Here is an 18,440-nt window from a genome sequence, read left to right as displayed (position 1 = left end):
TCACTATCATTTAAGTCGCAAACACATTGCTCCAAAAAATGGAATGTCCAGAAAATGATGACCCGACAGAGTTCCTACGGGAAGTTGATGGTTGCTGGCCCCTTTAAGGCCCATTGGGAGAGTCTTTTAATCTTTTCATCCAATGGGGAATGAGCATGGGGATCTTGCTGCAGAGTGCAGGCTTTTGCAGCCAGAGTAGATCCTCGAGCTGGAAGCATTAATATTGTGAAAGTGTTCTGTATTGTGTATCTGCTTGTAAATAAACTGTGCTAGTTCATTATATACTAACTATCTGTCACCAATCCTACCAATTACTACATTGGCGATGAGGTAAATCAGAGCGACTCTATTTGCAGTGAGGAATTCAAATAGAATGTTGCTGCAAAACTACAGAGTGAATCAGATCAACGCAAGGCTGAAAAAGAGGGAGCAGACAGGCCTCTCTTTGGGAAGCTAGAGGCTTTCGATGTGACAGCTGAGAACCAGTTACAGTATGTGGAATGGTTGGAGTAATTTTTCAGGGCAAAAGGAATAGAGGGGAGGGATAAGAGGAAAGTCATTTTAGTTATTGCATGTGGGACCCAGACATATATCTTGATCCCAAGTTTAACGTCGCCAAAATCTCCCGACATGAAAATATTTGCAGAGCTCATTGAGCTAGCAAAGGGGCATTACCATCTTAAAGACTTGGGAACACTGCAAAAGATATAAGTGTAACTCAATGGGGAGAGCCTAGGGGAGACCAATACAGCTTTTGTAGTAAGATTAAAACAGATTCCAGAACACTGTGACTTGGGTCAGCTTTAAACGAGATGTTAAGGAATCGATTGGTAATGCAGATAAGGAAAATCCAGTCACTTTGCAGTTGGTTGAATCTGAGTTGACTTCTAAGAAGGTGCAGGAAATGATAGCAGAGCTAAAGAGTGTCAAGAAGGGCGCCCAGGAGTTACAAAATGAACAGAGCATCGAGGTCCACCAGTTAGAACAGGAAACTGCGAGTAGTAATAGCATCACCAGCAGGATCAAACTCAAAGTTTAAAGTTCATTTATTAGTGTCACAAGCAGGCTTACATTAACACTGCAATGAAATTGCTTGAAAATACCTGGTGCCTGTTCGGGTACACTGAGGGAGAATTTAGCATGGCCGATGCACCTAACCAGCACTCACAAACAGTGAGTTGAATGCAAAAGTAGGAAGAATCACTAGATGCCGAAGATTTAAGCAGCCTAAGAGTAACATATAGTGCTTTTGTTATGGGGGAACACTCCATAGAATCCCAACAGTGCAGAAGGAGGCCATTCAGCCCATTGAGTCCGCACCGACTCACCGAAAGAGAATCTGACACAGCCATTCTCCACCACCCTATCCCTGTAAACCTATGCATTTACCACAGCTAATCTACTTAACCTACACATCTTGGGACATCAAGGGGCAATTTAGCATGACCAATCCACCTAACCTACACATCTTTGGAGCATGGAAGGAAACTGGAGCACCTGGAGGAAACACACAGAGACACAGAGAGAACATGCAAACTCCACATGTCATCCAACGTGGAAACCTGGCCCACTGTCATTGTCAGGCAGCAGCACTGACCATGTCAGTGACATCCCCAGAAGTGTGTAGATTTAAAGGAACAGAGAATTTTGGGTGCAGAAAAGCAGGCCATTTAAGTCAGAAATGTAAAAGCAAGCAGGGCCAGCCCAGTACAAACAGAGTAAATAATTCATCCCCATTACATAGTATGGAGGATTGTCCAGCAGGGCACAAAATGTAATGACATTAAACAATGTGGAAGCAGACAAGGTAGCCCTTATCACAGTAGTGTTGTTAGTAAATGGCCGGCCACTGAAGATTGAGGTAGACACAGGGGTGACAGCTACTGTTGTAAGGAAGATGAGATTAGTTGAGAGGATGGTGTCATCCTTTGGAGAGCTAGAGTGGAACTTCCCAAAGTAGAAAGAGTTTCTGCTAGAAGAATTGCATCATGTCTATCTAGGCATATTGAAGATGAAAATGTTAGTAAGAAGCTACATTTGGTGGCCTGGCATTGATGCTGTTATAGATAGGATGGTAAAACAAAGTGACCAGTGCCAGCTGCAGTAAAAGTTACCTGCCACTGCTCCCTCACACCTTGGAAATGGCCAGGTCATCCATGGGTGAGTGTTCACATTGATTACGTTGGACCATCAATGGGCACCCTGTTCCTTTTGTTAGTGGTTGCCCATTTGAAATGGATGATGGGGTGGCATGGTGGCACACTGGTTAGCATTGCTGCCTCATAGCGCCAGGGACCCAGTTCGATATCCGGCTTGGGTGACTGTCTGTGTGGAGTTTGCACATTCTCCCCGTATCTACGTGGGTTTCCTCCAGGTGTTCTGGTTTCCTCCCACAGTCCAAAGACGGCTCACCACACCGATCATCAGTGGGCCAAGCAGGTAAGATCACCCCCATGTTCTTTTAAGCTAGGATTCCAGTCTGGGATCTTCTTGTTCAGTAGTAATATCAACTATGATCGTGTATTATTGTAGTTCAGTGTATGTTTATAAATTGACTTTCTTGTGGTGTGTTTTATTGTTTAGTAAGCATTTATCTTGTTGAATTATTACAAGACTGCAACCATCCTCAATAATCTTCACATCTTTCCTCACATTACATCACACAGCAAAAAATACAGTTAGTAACCAGCATTCCAAGTTTCTCTTCTGGCAACACCAGCTAGATTCTTAACAAACTGAAAGAAGAAATTACTGTCTCAGTAAAAGACTTTTCAATTGTCCCAGCCAATAAAATTAAAGGTTTGTAAGGTAATAAAAGATGCTGGTTAGGTGCATTGGCCATGCTAAATTCTCCCTCAGTGTACCTGAACAGGCACTGGTAGTGTGACGACTATGGGATTTTCACAATACCTTTATTGCAGTGTTAATGTCAGCCGACTTGTGACACTAATAAATAAACTTTAAACTTTAAAAATGGAGGTGCCAACTTGTAAATGGCAAATCATTGGATTGATATGGGAGTTCTACTTCTTATGAAGGGAAATCAAGTTATGGATAATGTTTTGGGGTAGAGTAAAAGCAACTGAATTCATATACAGAATTTCACATTCACAGCGTTTCATAAAGCACTTTTGTTAAAATCGAGACATTTTACAGTGTAAGGCAACGTAATGTCATAGTATCATAGTAATATCATAATAGTATCATTCTGATATCATCGCAATATCATAGTACGTATCATAGTAATATATCATAGTATCCCTACAGTGCAGAAGGAGGCCATGTGGCCCATTGAGACTGCAACAACAATCCCACCCATAACCCATGCATTTAGAAGAATCAGAATCACAGATTACTACAGAGCAGAAGAGGCCCTTCAGCCCATCGAGTCTGCCCCAACACATGAAATGCCCTGACCTGCCCACCTAATCCCACTTGCCAGCACTTAGCCCATAGCCTTGAATGTTATGGTGTGCCAAGTACTCATCCAGGTACTTTTTAAAGGATGTGAGGCATTTACCCTGCTAATCCCCCCTGACATTAAGGGGTAAGTTAGCATGACCAATCCATCTAACCTGCACAACTTTGGAGGATGGGAGGAAACCAGAGCACATGTTCTCCCTGTGTCTCCCCACGCAGACACAGGGAGAACATACAAATTCCCCATGGACAGTGACCCAAGGCTGGAATTGAACCCGGGTCCCTGGTGCTGTGAGGCAGCAGTGCTAACCATCTTGCCACCGTGCTGCCCAAGAAAACGTAGGCATGAAGTACTGAAATCTTTTCAGAAACAATCATATATTGTAATGGGAAAATTTAAGGTCCTTTCTCAATGATTATGTGAAGAATGTCCTTCTTCCTCTTTAATGATCTTGTGCTGTTGTGAATTACAAAGAAAGAGTTAGGGAGAAATTTTCAATTTACTAACTGGTCAGGACAAATTATTCTCCCTGTCCCATCCACATGGTCAATGACAGATGGTGTACATAGATCCCCAGTGACAGAAAATGTGTAATAATTCATAATGCCCCTTTGGAGTCCACAAACATCCTCATTCAGTAGATGGTAACCAATAACTTAGAGTTGCATTCCTAATGCAGTCACCATATTTGTGGATTGTGTCTGACAGGGCAATCTACACTTCTCAGCATCTAATGGGGAATCTAACAAGAAGCCTGGAATGCTACCAGCTAAGTGCCTGTTGCCAGCGTTCTTTTGCACAATTTAAAATGGCCAATTTAATCTTACCAAATAACCAAGAAATGCTGACATTGATATTTAAAAACACTCGACTCATTAAACTTTGAGACATTATACCTATCTGGAGAATTATAAATTTTACCTGCTGGTTCCAAACTTCCAACCTCCGAACCCAATAAGTGTTTTCAGATTCTTATTTCTATTAATCAAAATGAGAAACACCATGGATGTCAGTATTACAGTGAATAAGGTAGGAGCGTACAACACCAATACTGAATTTTTCTACCTATATAAAAGATGCACACCAATTATGTCAATGACCCCTTGATTACAAAATTATTTCAATTGAGAATAATTGTAAAATGGATCGGAAATGTATAACTAATGCAGTTTGGAGAGAAGGATAAGACTTACGAATGTTTCAGACTATTAAATCTCTTGTAGTTAGGTTCATCTTTCCACTGGGAGATGTCAGCTGTCATATTGACATGGGAATAAACCAGGTGGGTGCACAGGCAAGGGTCAATATTTTCTGGGCAGAACTTGATTCCTTTAAATCTTTCTGGGGATAATTCCAAGTAGTAGCAAAGAAGTGTGTAGGAGAAGACTAAAGTATGAAGAAAATATAATAGTTATTTGAAATTTTAAAGACAATAAGGTGACAAAACTAAAAGAAGGAAATATATGAGGGACTTTCCTGAATCCTTGGGCCTGCTTGGAATAAACATTTGCGGGGCTTCTAAGCAAGCTTTTACTTTTATTCAGAAGGAATATTTTGCAGTTGCCCTCATAGTAAATTGTTTGCCTTCTGTGCTCTGTTTTTATTGTGTGTTCCATGAGAGCTCTTATCTTAAGATGTCTGCCTCCAGAAACCCACACAGACATGGGGAGAACATGCAAACTCCCCACAGACAGTGACCGGAGGTCGGAATTGAATAGCAGAATCACATTCAGGTTGTCACACAGTACAAGATTACATTTCCAAAACCCAAACATCCCTTTTTCCCATCGGAATCTCAAAATCAAGATCTGTGTGAAGCGGCTTAACATGGCAATCTGAAAATGAAGCACTTGAAAGTAAGATTGTGATTATAGGAAGACATGGACTGGAACTCTACCACCTCGCCCGCCATGGAATCGGCACGGGCAAGGGTCCGACAGCGGAAATCTCCACTGACCTCGGGTGGGAATTTCCAGTCTTGCCCGAGCGAGGCCGTAAAATCCCGTTCATGATATTCAGATCAAGAGGACAAGTTAGTCTAACAGCCCAACGCAATGGAAAGAAGGAAGGTCAAGATTTCCAGATCATAGATGGGACAAAATGACCACTCATTTCAACTGAAGCAAGTCTAAAGCTTCGGCTAGTAACCTTGAATGTGATAGCAGATATTCACAATATGTCACAGCATACAAAACCATTGACGGCAGAACAGATCTGGGAGGAATACAAAGATGTGTTTACAGGGTTTCGATGTCTACCAGGATCATAATGTCTAGAAATAGATGAGACTATACGACCAATTTAGCATCTACAGAGAAGACCTCCATTGCCCTAAAGTCCACTGCCCTAAAAGACAAAATCGAAGTCCTGGGAAAGTGGGGGGTAATCATAAAGTGACAACTCCGACAGATTGGATTGGCAGCATGGTAGAAGTGAAACAACTTGGTAAGCTGTGAGTATTCTTAGACCCAAAAGATCTAACTAAAGCACTGAAGAGATCTCACTATCCCATGCCAACCATTGAAGAAATGATGCTGTAACTTGTCAAGGCAAGCATATTCACTACCCTAGATGCGAAGGATCGTTTTAGCATGTGAAGCTGGGTGAAAAGAACAGATGAGTGGTGGCACGGTGGCACAGTGGTTAGCACTGCTGCGTCACAGCGCCAGGGACTCGAGTTCGATTCCCGGCTTGGGTTACTGTCTATGAGGAGTCTGCACGTTCTCCCCGTGTCTGCGTGGGTTTCCTCTGGGTGCTCCAGTTTCCTCCCACAGTCCAAAGATGTGCGGGTTAGATGAATTAGCCATGCTGAATTGCCCCTTAGTGTCAGGTGGAGTAGCAGGGTAAATACGTGGGGTTACGGGGATAGGGCCTGGGTGGGATTATTGTCAGTGCAGGCTTGATGGGCCAAATGGCCTCCTTCTGCACTGTAGGAATTCTATGATTCTATAATTCTAACAGCTTTCTAATGACACTCTGGACACTGTTTGGGGGGTACAGATTGTTTCATGTGCTGTTTTGTATTTCCACAGCTCCAGAAGAGCATCAACGCAGACAGAATAGGATATTCAGTGATCTTCCAGTTGTGGAAGCCAGTGGATGATATACTAGTCGATGGGTGTGGAGACACAAAGGAAGAAGCCATAACTGATCATGATCAGAATTTAATCTGAGAAAGCCTGACAGATTAATCTGAAGTTGAACAATAAAAGGTTGCTACTGAAGATGCCTGAAGTCAAGTAGACAGCTCATGTATTGACAGCAAAATGTCTTCACCTAGATTCTGACAAGGTGAAAGCCATAGCAACGATGCAGTGAACAACAGATGTGAAAGCAGTGCAATAATTCACTAGATTCATGAACTATTTAGCCACATCTTTGCCTAGTTTGTTAGCTGAATGTGAATTGTAGTGCAAGCAGACTGTCAAGGAGATGCTGTGGTATTAAGGGACAGAACAGGAAGTAGCGTTCACTAAAATCAAGCGTCCAGTGATGGCAATGCCAGTGCGGGAGTACAATGATATCAATGAGGAAGTCAACTTGCAATGTGACGACAGTGAGATGAATCTGGGAACAATTCTGATGCAGCAAGGACAACCAGTCATATTTGCATTCAGGACATTAACGCAAATGGAACAACACTGTGCTTAGTTTGAAGGGCGCCCGGCCATTGTTTTTGTCTGTGAACATTTTCATCAGTGTCTGCCTGGGAGAGAGAAAATAACAGTGGAGTCTGACCACAAGCCTCTTCAAAACATTTTCTGCAGCCCCTACCAACTGCTCCAAAAGGACATTGCTTGTTTTATAAAAATATCATCTGGACATGACATGCAAGCAATGGAAACAGATGCACATTGCAGATATGCTGTTGACAGCAATCCCCCCCCCCCCCCCCTCCCTCCCCAACACCTCTGTCAGGAAAGCTAAGCAGGCTTCAAGAGAGTGCAACATCTTCCAGATCCAACGTGCAACAGCAGCTCAACATGATCTGGAAGACATTAACCCAGCAGAGACATGGAGTCGGTAATGAGTGTCTTGCTCCAGTCGAGTGAACTACCCAACAGGATGCAGCTCCACAAGCGTTACAAGAAGTAGTGATGTAAAGATGATTTGAGAACATTATGGACACACCTGTGGTCGCAAGAACATAGCAGGCATACCAAATTGAATTGTCACTCCAAAATGGCATTTTGTGCAAAGGTAATGGAGTCATCATCCCTAAGGAGATGGGAGGAGAGATGCTGAAAGATATCCATGAAAGCCATCAAGGGATTGAATTTACTCTGAGGAAGGCAAGAGATGTCTTTTACTAGCTAAACATGAGCAATGAAATCAAAGACCACATTGGCCAATGTGGTGCATGCAATGAGTGCCAAGTTAAATTAGCTAGAGAGCCATTGACGCATGACATTCCAGACAGACCATGAATTAAATTAGGAGTACATCTCTTCGCTTTGGTAGGAATTTATTATCTCATCACTGTAGACCATTATTCTAACCACTGGGAGTTAGACCAGCTGAATTCAATGATAAAGAGAAACAGAATATCTGAAAGCACTTTTCAGTTGGAAAGGCATTCCACACATTATGATGAGTGACAATGGCACTCAGTTCACGAGTTAAGAATTCAGTAGATTCAGAAGGGATTGGGAAATTCAGCACCATGCATCATCTCTGCACTGTCCCCAGTCAAATGAGAAGGCTAAGGTGACAGTGGAAATCACCAACAGATTCATCAAAAAATCAAGCACAGACGTGTACAATATAATCCTTGAGTGGAGAGACACAACGACTAAAAGTATGGACATTGATCCTGTCTAGAAACTGATGTCATGCTGCATGCAAAATACTCAGCCACGCTGGGTTGCATATGCAAATATGTTCAAAGATGTGCAGGTTAGGTCGATTGGCCATGCTAAATTGTCCTTTAGTGTCAGGTAACACGCGGGGTTACGGGGATAGGGCCTGGGTGAGATTGTAGTCGGTGCAGACTCGATGGGCCTAATGGCCTCTTTCTGCACTGTAAGGATTCTATGATTCTATGTCCATCTCAGGGCTGAATACTCATTACATGAAGGTGAGGAATCAAACCACAGAAACTCATTTTGGACTCTAATGAAGGAATGTGAAATCTCAGCAACTGAGATTTGCTAAGAGCAGATGAATATGATTTGCTGACGATGATGATTGATTTGACCAGAACACACAATAGTTCCAGTCTGCTCACTCACAGGACTTTGACAAAGTGGAGTGAACTATGGGGAAGATTATCTACTTTAGATGCATTAGCGATATTGCAAATTTGGCCCAAAGTTGTGTTTATGTTGAAAAAATATTGTTTGCCCTCAAATCTTTGCTTGAACTTATTTGCAGATTTCCAGATACAAACTGTGCCATGAACCAACACATTCAGAGAGATGTGAAGATGTGAATGTCTTATTAAAAGCAGATTTTCGTTTATACTAATATTCCTCAATACATTAAAAAATGGTAAGGTTATGGAATTTAATTAATGTGGCTTATCATTTCAAAATTCATATTTTCAATCACAGTGACAACCCAGCACCTACGAGTAAGCCTATTATAAAATACTGCAAATGTTTTGTTGATCATTTTGAACAATATTGAACAATTGTAGCATTGAACAATTTTCCAATTGTATTTGGGATATAGTGATCAGTTTCCTAGTCAATTAAAAGGATATTCAAATGCTCTCCACTTCCTGATAAAGTCTCTCCATCAGGCACTGAGTGCCTTTGAAAGAGGGAAGATTAGAGTTTCCCACTTAATAATATTCCTGCCTGTCACTGTTTGAATACCAGTGATGAAGCAGTGAAGCGGACATTAATGGACCATTTATAGACCTCAATGAGCCTTCTCACCCGGACATCATCAGACAGCGATGAGAATGTACAAGGTCCAACCCCACACCCTGCTGCCCAATTCAATGCCCTCTGCCTCCAAATTCACTATCACTTGAGGAATTCAATTCCATTCCCATTCCCTGGACCAATGAAACCAATGTCTTGATAGAAGCTAGAAATGTACAATGACTTACCCAATGCAATGTGATGCAAGAAGACCAAACTCACTAAAGTAAAAATAAAAACACATTTTTATTTCATGTAGCACTTGGCAAAATTGTGATAAATACCTACAGAACTTTACTGTTAAAAATCCATTACAAATTAAACTAAATTAATATTTTAGTTTGATTATGCTCTGGTTGTGAAAGTACATTTTAACATCAATGTTGTAGGTTAATTGTTATTCTCCAGAACCTAATGTAGCCTGACCTTTTTTGAAAATTTAATTGATTTGGATATATGAGTATAATTGTGAAAAGAGAAACATGTTACTGAAGCTTTTCATCCTGCACTCATCAGCACAAACACAAGAATACCAAATTTCAAATGATCACAACAGTCTATACTACAGGAGAAAATGGTACTGATTGATTGGCAAGTCGACACTAAATGGCTGAGGTGTTGCCATGGGGAGAGCAACAGGGAACTATCAGCTTCCTGAACTTCTAGGTGATTCAAAAAAAGTTGCAATTAAGGCTACCTGCGTATGCACGTTCGTGAATTCTAACAAATGTTGATGAGCCACACGAACTGAACTGATTATCTTAAATTTGTTAGTGTCACTATCAGTGCATTCAGGTCTGCTCAGGCAATGCTGTCCAAATGTGGAATAATATCCAACAGGAGGCATCTTATTTCAGGTTTTGTCAGCATGAGTGGGCTGTGTATGGTCTGTAATCTGCTGATTCCAAACAACCAATGGAATATGCTATTTGAATCAGTTGGCCAATTGCTGAGATGTACTGTTAATATGATTCTGTAATTGGGCAGCAGTTGAGACACTAATAACCAATTTAAGATAATTAATCGAGCATGTAACATTTCCACTTGTTAGAAGTGACACATTCATACATAAGAATTCTCTGAAAAAAATGTAACATGTCCAAGAATTGTTGGTTTCATTATATTTTCCAGAAACTCAGGAGCCTATAGTTCCCCATTGATTTCTCCATGGAAACACCTTGGCCAATCAGAGTCAGTTTCCCAACCAATTAGTTTCCTTTCCTTCTGTAGCATAAACTGTTGTGGTCATTTGAAATTTGGTACTTTTGCATTTGTCCTGATGAGTGCAGGATGAAAGGCTTCAGTAACATGTCTCTCTTTTCATCAATATTCAAGCTGTCTGAGACCCCAAGCATCAACATAAGGATAATTTCCTGAGTAGGTGCTGGCATTGAGGAAACCCATCTAGTCCCAGCACACACTGGGCAATCACAGGGATGATGCCCGCACAGACGGTGGTGCCACATTCTGGATGAGATGCTAAATTGTTCCAGTGTCTGCCTGTTACTGTGAGTGTACACAATAAGAAGTCTCACAACACCAGGTTAAAGTCCAACAGGTTTATTTGGTAGCAAATACCATAAGCTTTCGGAGCACTGCTCCCAGTCCAATGCCAGTGTACACAATCCCAGGGCACTATGTGAACAATACCCACATGAATGGACAGAACGTGAGAAATGCGGGACCTTCTGATGAAATCAATCTGGTTATGTGGCCATATTTACCACTTCAGATAGTCTATACTATAGGAGAAAATAAAAATAATCCAACACAAAATAGCCAACACTGACCAGTCAAGAAAAGTGCCTTCCCCATCCGAGAGCTTTGAAGCTGTCCAGTCACTGGTTTTCCTTTCAGTGGTGCCTTTGATAGTGTCTGCACAAGACTGAATAAAGGATCTGTAGAAGAAATCATCAACAAGTAAAGAATTTGCAAAGAGACAATGGGCAGAATTTTACTGGTTTGCCCCGCCCATCGGTGGGCAGAGCGAGCCAGTAAAATAGCACAAGACCAAGAAATCAAGATCACGCCTGATTTCTCGGCTTTCGCACTTTTACAAGAGTTGGATTTCTGGCGCGGTCAACTTCTCAGTGGAAATGGGCAGAGGCTGAATAAATTATTTAAATATGTTGCAATGTTGATTTGCATGGTTGCAAGGTATTAGCGAACCTGGCGCTCAATCGTCTGGGCTCACTTTCCTTTATGGCCTTGTTGGGAGAGGTTCTCTCCGGTGAGGAAAACACTTGCACCCATGAACGGGGAACAATCGTGTGAGCATCACCAGTAGAACCGGAGACAATTGAGACCCCCTGGGGAAGTCAAGTGCAAGAGGGAGGTGCCCCTTGTGCAGTGCCATCCTGACAGTGTCAGCCTGGCACCTCGGTAATGTCCACTGGGCACCTTGGCACTGGCCACTGGGGGCAGGCCTATAGGTGGAAGGGCCTGTGGGGGATGGGAATTATAGAAGGTGGGGCCTATGGGGGATAGGGCATTTGAGGGATGGGGTCTAAGAGGGTGGGGCTTATAGGAGGTGGGGTCTATGTGGCAGGACTTATAGGGGTGGGGCCTATGGTGGCGTGGCCAGGCCAGGGTCTGACAGCTCTCTGTCTGTCAGACCTCCACTGCTGCTATTGCGCATGTGCAGAATCAGAGGTCTGCACATGCGCAACAGTTTCCTTTGCAGGCTGGCTGGTGAATTAAGCCCAGCCCATTGCCTACTGCAGCTAGAAATGGTCTAGACCATTTTCCATGCACTATGTGCACAAGATTGGGCATGAAAACGCGCTCAAAAGTTGGATCTGCAACTCTCCCATTTTCACATTAGCTAAACACTTAGAATCATTCTTGTAAAATTCCACCCTATGGGTGGAGTTTAATGGAGGCCACTGGAATGGGACTTGGTGTGGGCGGAGCTGTGGAATTGTGCAGGAGTTGGATCATCAAATTCCCTCTATCAACAGCCTGGGAGATATCATTGGCCAGAAACCAGAGGGGTCAGTGCCTGTCAGCGTGACGCCTCAGGCATGATGTCAGACAAGGCACAAAGGCACAGAAATTCAATGAATGTCTACCAGTCTCCCCTCAATATCTCCAAAAACTGGCACTGCATTTATTGGCCAAGAAGGATCACTCTGGCCTTAACGTTTCTGTTAGAAATTAGAACATAAGAAATAGAGGCCGGATGGGCTAGGACTGATAGTGGGTTCATCAAAAGGCAGAAGATCTGGCGAAACTGCCAAAGGTTGCTGGCCCCTTACTATGGGTCTCTGAAGAAGTGCTGTTCTGTTGGCACAAATGAGTATCTGAGAGATTGCGTAGAAGGTATAGCTTGAAAGCAAGTGGTGACCCAGGGGAGAGAAACATCAGGCAGAGAGGTTGAAAACCTGTAGATGGATCCTTGATGAAGACACCTGAGAGAAAACATTGTTTAAGAGGAGATTCCATGGCTTGCTCTTCAAGAGCAGAAATTGGAAACCCTCATGTGAAAGACAAAGTTCCAGTGAGACCAGTTGGCTCAGAGTTTGGCAAGTGTCTGGGGAATTGATGAGAAATCTGCAGAAGTTGTTTTAGGCAGCATTAATGGGAGCTAGTGGCATAGTGGTATTATCACCGATTGGTTTACATGGACTGTGTACTTACTGTGATCAGTAGAGTACACAATAGAGTTTGTAACTTGGTTATCCTTACAAAACTGTATATATTTGTAAAGGTACAGTTGGAGTGAAGAAGTAATGCATTATAGTTAATCTTTTCTTTAATAAAATGTTTTATTCTTCTGTTCAAAGATCATCGGAATACTCCTGTGACTCTGGTCAGTAGCCACCCTCCATTTATCTAAACAAAAAGAGAAGTTAGGATTTGTCAAGCCAGTCCCATCCTGGAATCAGATTTATCCATTAGTAACATCAGCTGGATTGTAGTTACTTGATCGGCCTGCAACCTATTCCATTTAGCACGGTGATAATGCCACACAGCATGACGGAGTGCATCCTCAATGTGGAGATGGATCTTTGTCTCTACAAGGATTGTGTGATGGTCACTCCTACTGATACTGTCATGGACAGAAGCATCTGCAGCCGGCACGTTGGTGAGGATGAGGTCAGGTATGTTTTTTTACTCTCTTATTAGTTTCCTCACCACCTGCCACAGACCCAGGATAGCTGTTACGTCCTTTAGCATTCAGCCAGCTCAGTCAGTAGTGGTACTACCAAGACATTGAAGATCCCCACCCAGAGTACATTCTGCACCTTACCACCCTTAGTGCTTCCTCCAAATGGTGTTCAACATGGTAGAGAGCTTGTTCATCAGCTAAGGATGTTGTGAGGTGTGGTGGGGTGGAGAGGTGCGTGGTGGTGCGATAGAGGGAGGGGGCGCAGCACATGGTACCAGCAGGATGCTTCCTTGCCCAAGTTTGACCTAATGCCATGAGTCTTCATGGGGTCCGAAATCCAAAGTCGATGTTGAGGACTCTCAGGACAACTCCATCCTGACTGTACACTACTGCCCTGCCACATTAGGTGGGATGATGATGGTGGCGTGTGGGACATTATCCCTAAAGTATGATTCTGTGAGTATGACTGTCAAGTTGTTTCTTGACTACTCTGTGGGACAGTTCTCCAAATTTTGGCACAAGTCCGCAGATGTCAGTACTGAGGAGTTTGCAGCGTTGACAGGGCTGAGTTTGTCACTGCTGTTTCTGGTGTCTCGATCCGTTGGGCTTTATTCCTTACAAATTTTCTTGTGGTTAGGCACTATCGAGTGACTTCCAAAACCATTTCAGAGAGCAGTTCAAGGTCAACCATGTTGTTGTGGCTCTGGAGTCACATAAAGGCCAGACCAGGTAAGGACAGTAGATTTTGCTCTCAAAAGGACATGAGTGAATCCGATGGATTTTTATGGCAATAAAACATTTTCATGGTCATCACTGAACATTTAATTTCAGATTTAATTGTATTGATTGAATACAAATTCCACCATATTTTGAGAGAAAGAAAAGCATTCGTGTGATCCAAAAATAAATATCCTGAAATCCAATTTTCTAAAACAAAGTACTCAATCATATCATGCCATGTTCAGGGTTTCTTTACCCAGGTACGAGTTGCTTTTTGAGTTGACACTTTTTTTGAGGGTTGTGTCATCATCTTTGCCACTCTAAACTTTTCTGCAATCTTGGTGGTGATAACAAACAATGTGAAATGTCAAGTTGGTTAAAGTTAACCAGAACATTTAACACATTTGTAAAAATTCAACCTTAGTCAGAAGTGGTCTCTTTGGCCCACTGGAACAGCATTGTTAATTTTGTGAATTTGTGCACTGTTATTCTCCCATGTTCAAGAAAGAGAGAAACTAGAGCCCACAAAAGATGCATTTGGATCAGCTGCTCTTTAAAGGTTTGCCATGTTTCATTGGTGGGGACTCGGCGATTTTCATAGATTAAACAGTTGGAAGCATTTTCATAGAATCATAGAATTCCTACAGCACAGAAGGAGGCCATTTGGTCCATTGAACCTACACCGACAACAACCCCACCCAGGCCTTATCCCCATAACCCCAGGTATTTACCCTGCTAGACCCCCTGACACTAAGGGCAATTTAGCGTGGTCAATCAACCGAACCCACACATCTTTGGACTGCGGGAGGAAACCCACACAGACACAGGGAGAACGTGCAAACTCCACACAGACAGTGACCTGAGGCTGGAATTGAACCCAGGTCCCTGGTGCTGGGAGGCAGTAGTGCTAACCACTGTGCCACCATGCTGCCCCAATGATGGGTCACATGAGATCCACGTGATCCATCAATCAGCAGAGTTAAAGCTGTTTATCAATAGGCTGCAGCCGAGAATACACTGGAAAATATTTCTACTGCATTATAATATTTATACACAAGACACAGAAGTTTAATTGAGAACAGTGCAATTGACATTCAGATTGCAGGAATGTACCACTCGAGCGAGGCCGTAAAATCTCGTCCAAACTGTCTGAAGTGAAGTTTTGCATAAATTTGAGTAACAAAGTACATAATTTCATTCGACCAACAATTAAAATGTTAAAATAGATGTGCTCATCTGTTTACAGTAAGAAGTTTAACAACACCAGGTTAAAGTCCAACAGGTTTATTTGGTAGCAAAAGCCACACAATGGACTTTAACCTGGTGTTGTTAAACTTCTTACTGTGTTTACCCCAGTCCAACGCCGGCATCTCCACCTCATCTGTTTAAGCAGAATATAGGTTTGAGTCATGCCCAGGTCATCAATGTAGCAGAATCCCTATCATGGTACCACATGACTCAAAGTTATTTTGTCAATGATTTGGTTTGGCAATCCCAATTGGGAATAATAAGCCTTTAGTGTAATATTAGCAGAATCAATCATACTCACGGTACTTAATCAACAATTCACCGAATCATGGTTGATGTTACCTGGTCTGAATCTCTGGACAGCAATGCAGTGTTAGAGCTCTTGTACAAGTCAGCAGTGTTTGGTTCTGTTCATTTATAACCCTATCCTTATGGCTCACATGGTTCACTTGTCCACGTATGTTGCTGCACCAGCCAAAATCAGTTGTCTCCAACCTGTCTCATTTCTACCAACAATTATGTTACGTGACCACTGCCCAGAATGAGGTGAACCCTTCCATCAACCAAATGTTGAATCATCCAAATATACGTTGTTAAAGATTAACAAGATTATGGCCATCCGGTTCCATCTAACCATTGTAAAGGTACACAAACATCCTGATTGTGGTTCCACTCTGTCTAGCCTCAACCAATCATTATCTTGTCCCATTGTCACCCTCTTTTGTCTTGCTCCATTCTTTTTATCGTTTATTCACTCCTGCTTTCCACCTGAGCTCAGACATTCCCTTTTCTTCATACCTTCTCTTCCCTCCCCTCTTTCTCTGCCTCTGCACTGCTTAAAATCAGTTACACCTCTAACCTTGACTACACTTCCTCACTCCCCACCTGCTGTAAGGACTTTATGTATTCTTCCAGTTTCCTCATCTGAATTGCATTTGGTTGGATGATCCAAGATGTTTTATTTGTGTTTCTGACATGTCTTTCCTTTCCCTCAGTGTCCTCAACTGCGTCATTCTATTTCATGCACTTCTGCTCTCCCAGAATCATGAGTGCAGTCCCTTTATCTATCCAATCAATCTCCATATTGAAAAGTCCACCCCCTCCATTTCCTCCACTCCAGCATGATGGTTCCATCAAACACATCCTCCCCTCCACCAAAATCCCATATTCCGTGGAGGATTGGGTGAGAATGCTACTCTTAACTGAGGGATTAGACATGGCATCAACCATAATTCGCACTAAACTGGCAAAAGTGGCTTGCTTTAAACATTCACTCTTTTAGCTGAGGGCCTTGGTGTTTCCATTTTCCTGGATCTTCTCAAGGACAGTTGGGGTTTGTCACTTTTAATTCTGTTTCATCCCTCACTACTTCAGCTTGGTGACTTTTCAACTTCATGTCCTAGGTTGATCCAAAGGAAGGATCCAGGAGGACAATGTAGTCAACTTCACCAACTCTAGGGATCTGGAGGCCAGTTCCTCTCCTTCAGCTTGCTTGAATTCAATAAACCTCTGCTGCATCTGTGAAAGGCTACTGCTGTTCCCCCAAAACCCAAGTCTGGACCTCAGATTTCCAATGCAGAATTATTTGAACATCTGTCCCTGTCCCCAGTATTTCCAGGCAAAGCTTCCTGCACAGATGTTCCACCACATGCTCTGCCTGCTCTTCCTCATTGAGGATCCTGGATGTTATGACCAGTTGCATGTCCTCAGTCAGGTCCTCAGCTGCCAGATCATTGGACGTGTCTGGTTTCCCCCCCAAATCTGTCCAGCTTTCTATTCATTGGCAGGTAGGGTATGCCCTGCTTCTCCCCAATATTGGAGGAGGCCCACTGGGAGCCATCATCTGCTCACTGTCTCTCAGATTCATCCTATGAAACCGGCACCTCTGCTCCAGCTGCAGCTACTAAATCCTCCCTTGCTGTCAGAGCCAGTCCCAGAACTTTCACCACCTCCATCTTGGCCAAGCACATTTCTGTTTTGTCTGCTATGGCCTGACATATCCATCATGGAACCCCACTCCTGACACCAAAATATAACGCGGGAATGAAGGATTGCACAAAACGAGGGTTGTTTATTCCGCTGACATCGAAGTGATATCACCCTCAAGTGAAAGTGTAATTCCTAGAAGCAAACTATTTGCAGAGAATGTTCATTGTTGATGTTCCAGATCTCTGTCCTATACAGAGCCCGGCACTTCAGTGGAATTGCTCACCAAACACATTGAGGCTTGTTTTGCTGCCCAGCTCTGGGCTGCAAGCCTGTTCTTTCTCTCTTTCTTTCTCCCTGTCTCTTTCATGAGGTGTTTTAGACTCTGGGATGTGCCAGTAAGTTTGACAAGTTACCTCATTGCATTACTGGCTCCTTAGTCACAGTAAGAAGTCTCACAACACTAGGTTAAAGTCCAACAGGTTTATTTCGTAGCAAAAGCCACGAGCTTTCGGAGCGCTGCTCCTTCATCAGGTTTGTTATTTTTCGTCACTACCTCGCCGAGTCGGGAGTGGGTAATTTGTGTGCCTGCTGCCTTCCTTGGATGTGGTAGCCGTTTCTCAAACTCCCTCTCCGGAATCGAACCCTGATTCCCCGTTACCCGTGGTCACCATGGTAGGCACAGATAGTACCATCGAAAGTTGATAGGGGTAGCTGACGAAGGAGCAGCGCTCCGAAAGCCAGTGGCTTTTGCTACCAAATAAACCTGTTGGACTTTAACCTGGTGTTGTTAAACTTCTTACTGTGTTTACCCCAGTCCAACGCTGGCATCTCCACATCTTAATTTGCTAGCCAGCCTGCAGAGGGAGCTATTGCACATGCGCTGACCTCAGTGTCTGCGCATGTGCAATAGCAACTGTAGAGGGAGCTATTGCACATACGCAGACCTCTGATTCTGCACGTTTGCAATTTCAATAACAGGGGACTGACAGGCAGAGAGAGAGCTGTTAGGCCCCTGCTGTTGTAGGCAGCCTTACAATCCCTTCCCCCTCTGCAGTCGCGGGGGCCAGTGGCCGATCACGAGCCCCACACTGCACAGACATGTAGCCCCCGCTGCCCCCCTGCTGCCCAGACTGATTGTGCC

The 18,440-nt window shown here is 43.2% G+C and overlaps 1 protein-coding gene across 1 annotated transcript in view; it reads right to left on the bottom strand.

Annotated features, from left to right (window-relative positions):
• LOC144511726 (chitinase-3-like protein 1) overlaps positions 1–11,953 on the bottom strand; it is a 28,942-nt gene extending 16,989 nt beyond the window's left edge. Inside the window, exons 1-5 of the mRNA XM_078241949.1 lie at positions 11,908–11,953; positions 11,082–11,189; positions 9,480–9,512; positions 4,615–4,807; positions 4,343–4,399 (exon numbers count right to left, since the gene is read on the bottom strand). Of these exons, the coding sequence (XP_078098075.1) occupies positions 4,343–4,399; positions 4,615–4,807; positions 9,480–9,512; positions 11,082–11,189; positions 11,908–11,953 (437 nt within the window). The remainder of the gene's footprint in view (positions 1–4,342; positions 4,400–4,614; positions 4,808–9,479; positions 9,513–11,081; positions 11,190–11,907) is intronic.
• Between the last annotated feature and the right edge of the window lie 6,487 nt (positions 11,954–18,440).

The sequence above is a fragment of the Mustelus asterias genome, chromosome 25 (assembly GCF_964213995.1).
Source record: "Mustelus asterias chromosome 25, sMusAst1.hap1.1, whole genome shotgun sequence".
Classification (NCBI taxonomy): Eukaryota; Metazoa; Chordata; class Chondrichthyes; order Carcharhiniformes; family Triakidae; genus Mustelus; species Mustelus asterias.
The sequence above is the reverse complement of the archived record's forward strand: the minus strand, read 5'-3'. Positions and strand labels throughout refer to the sequence as shown.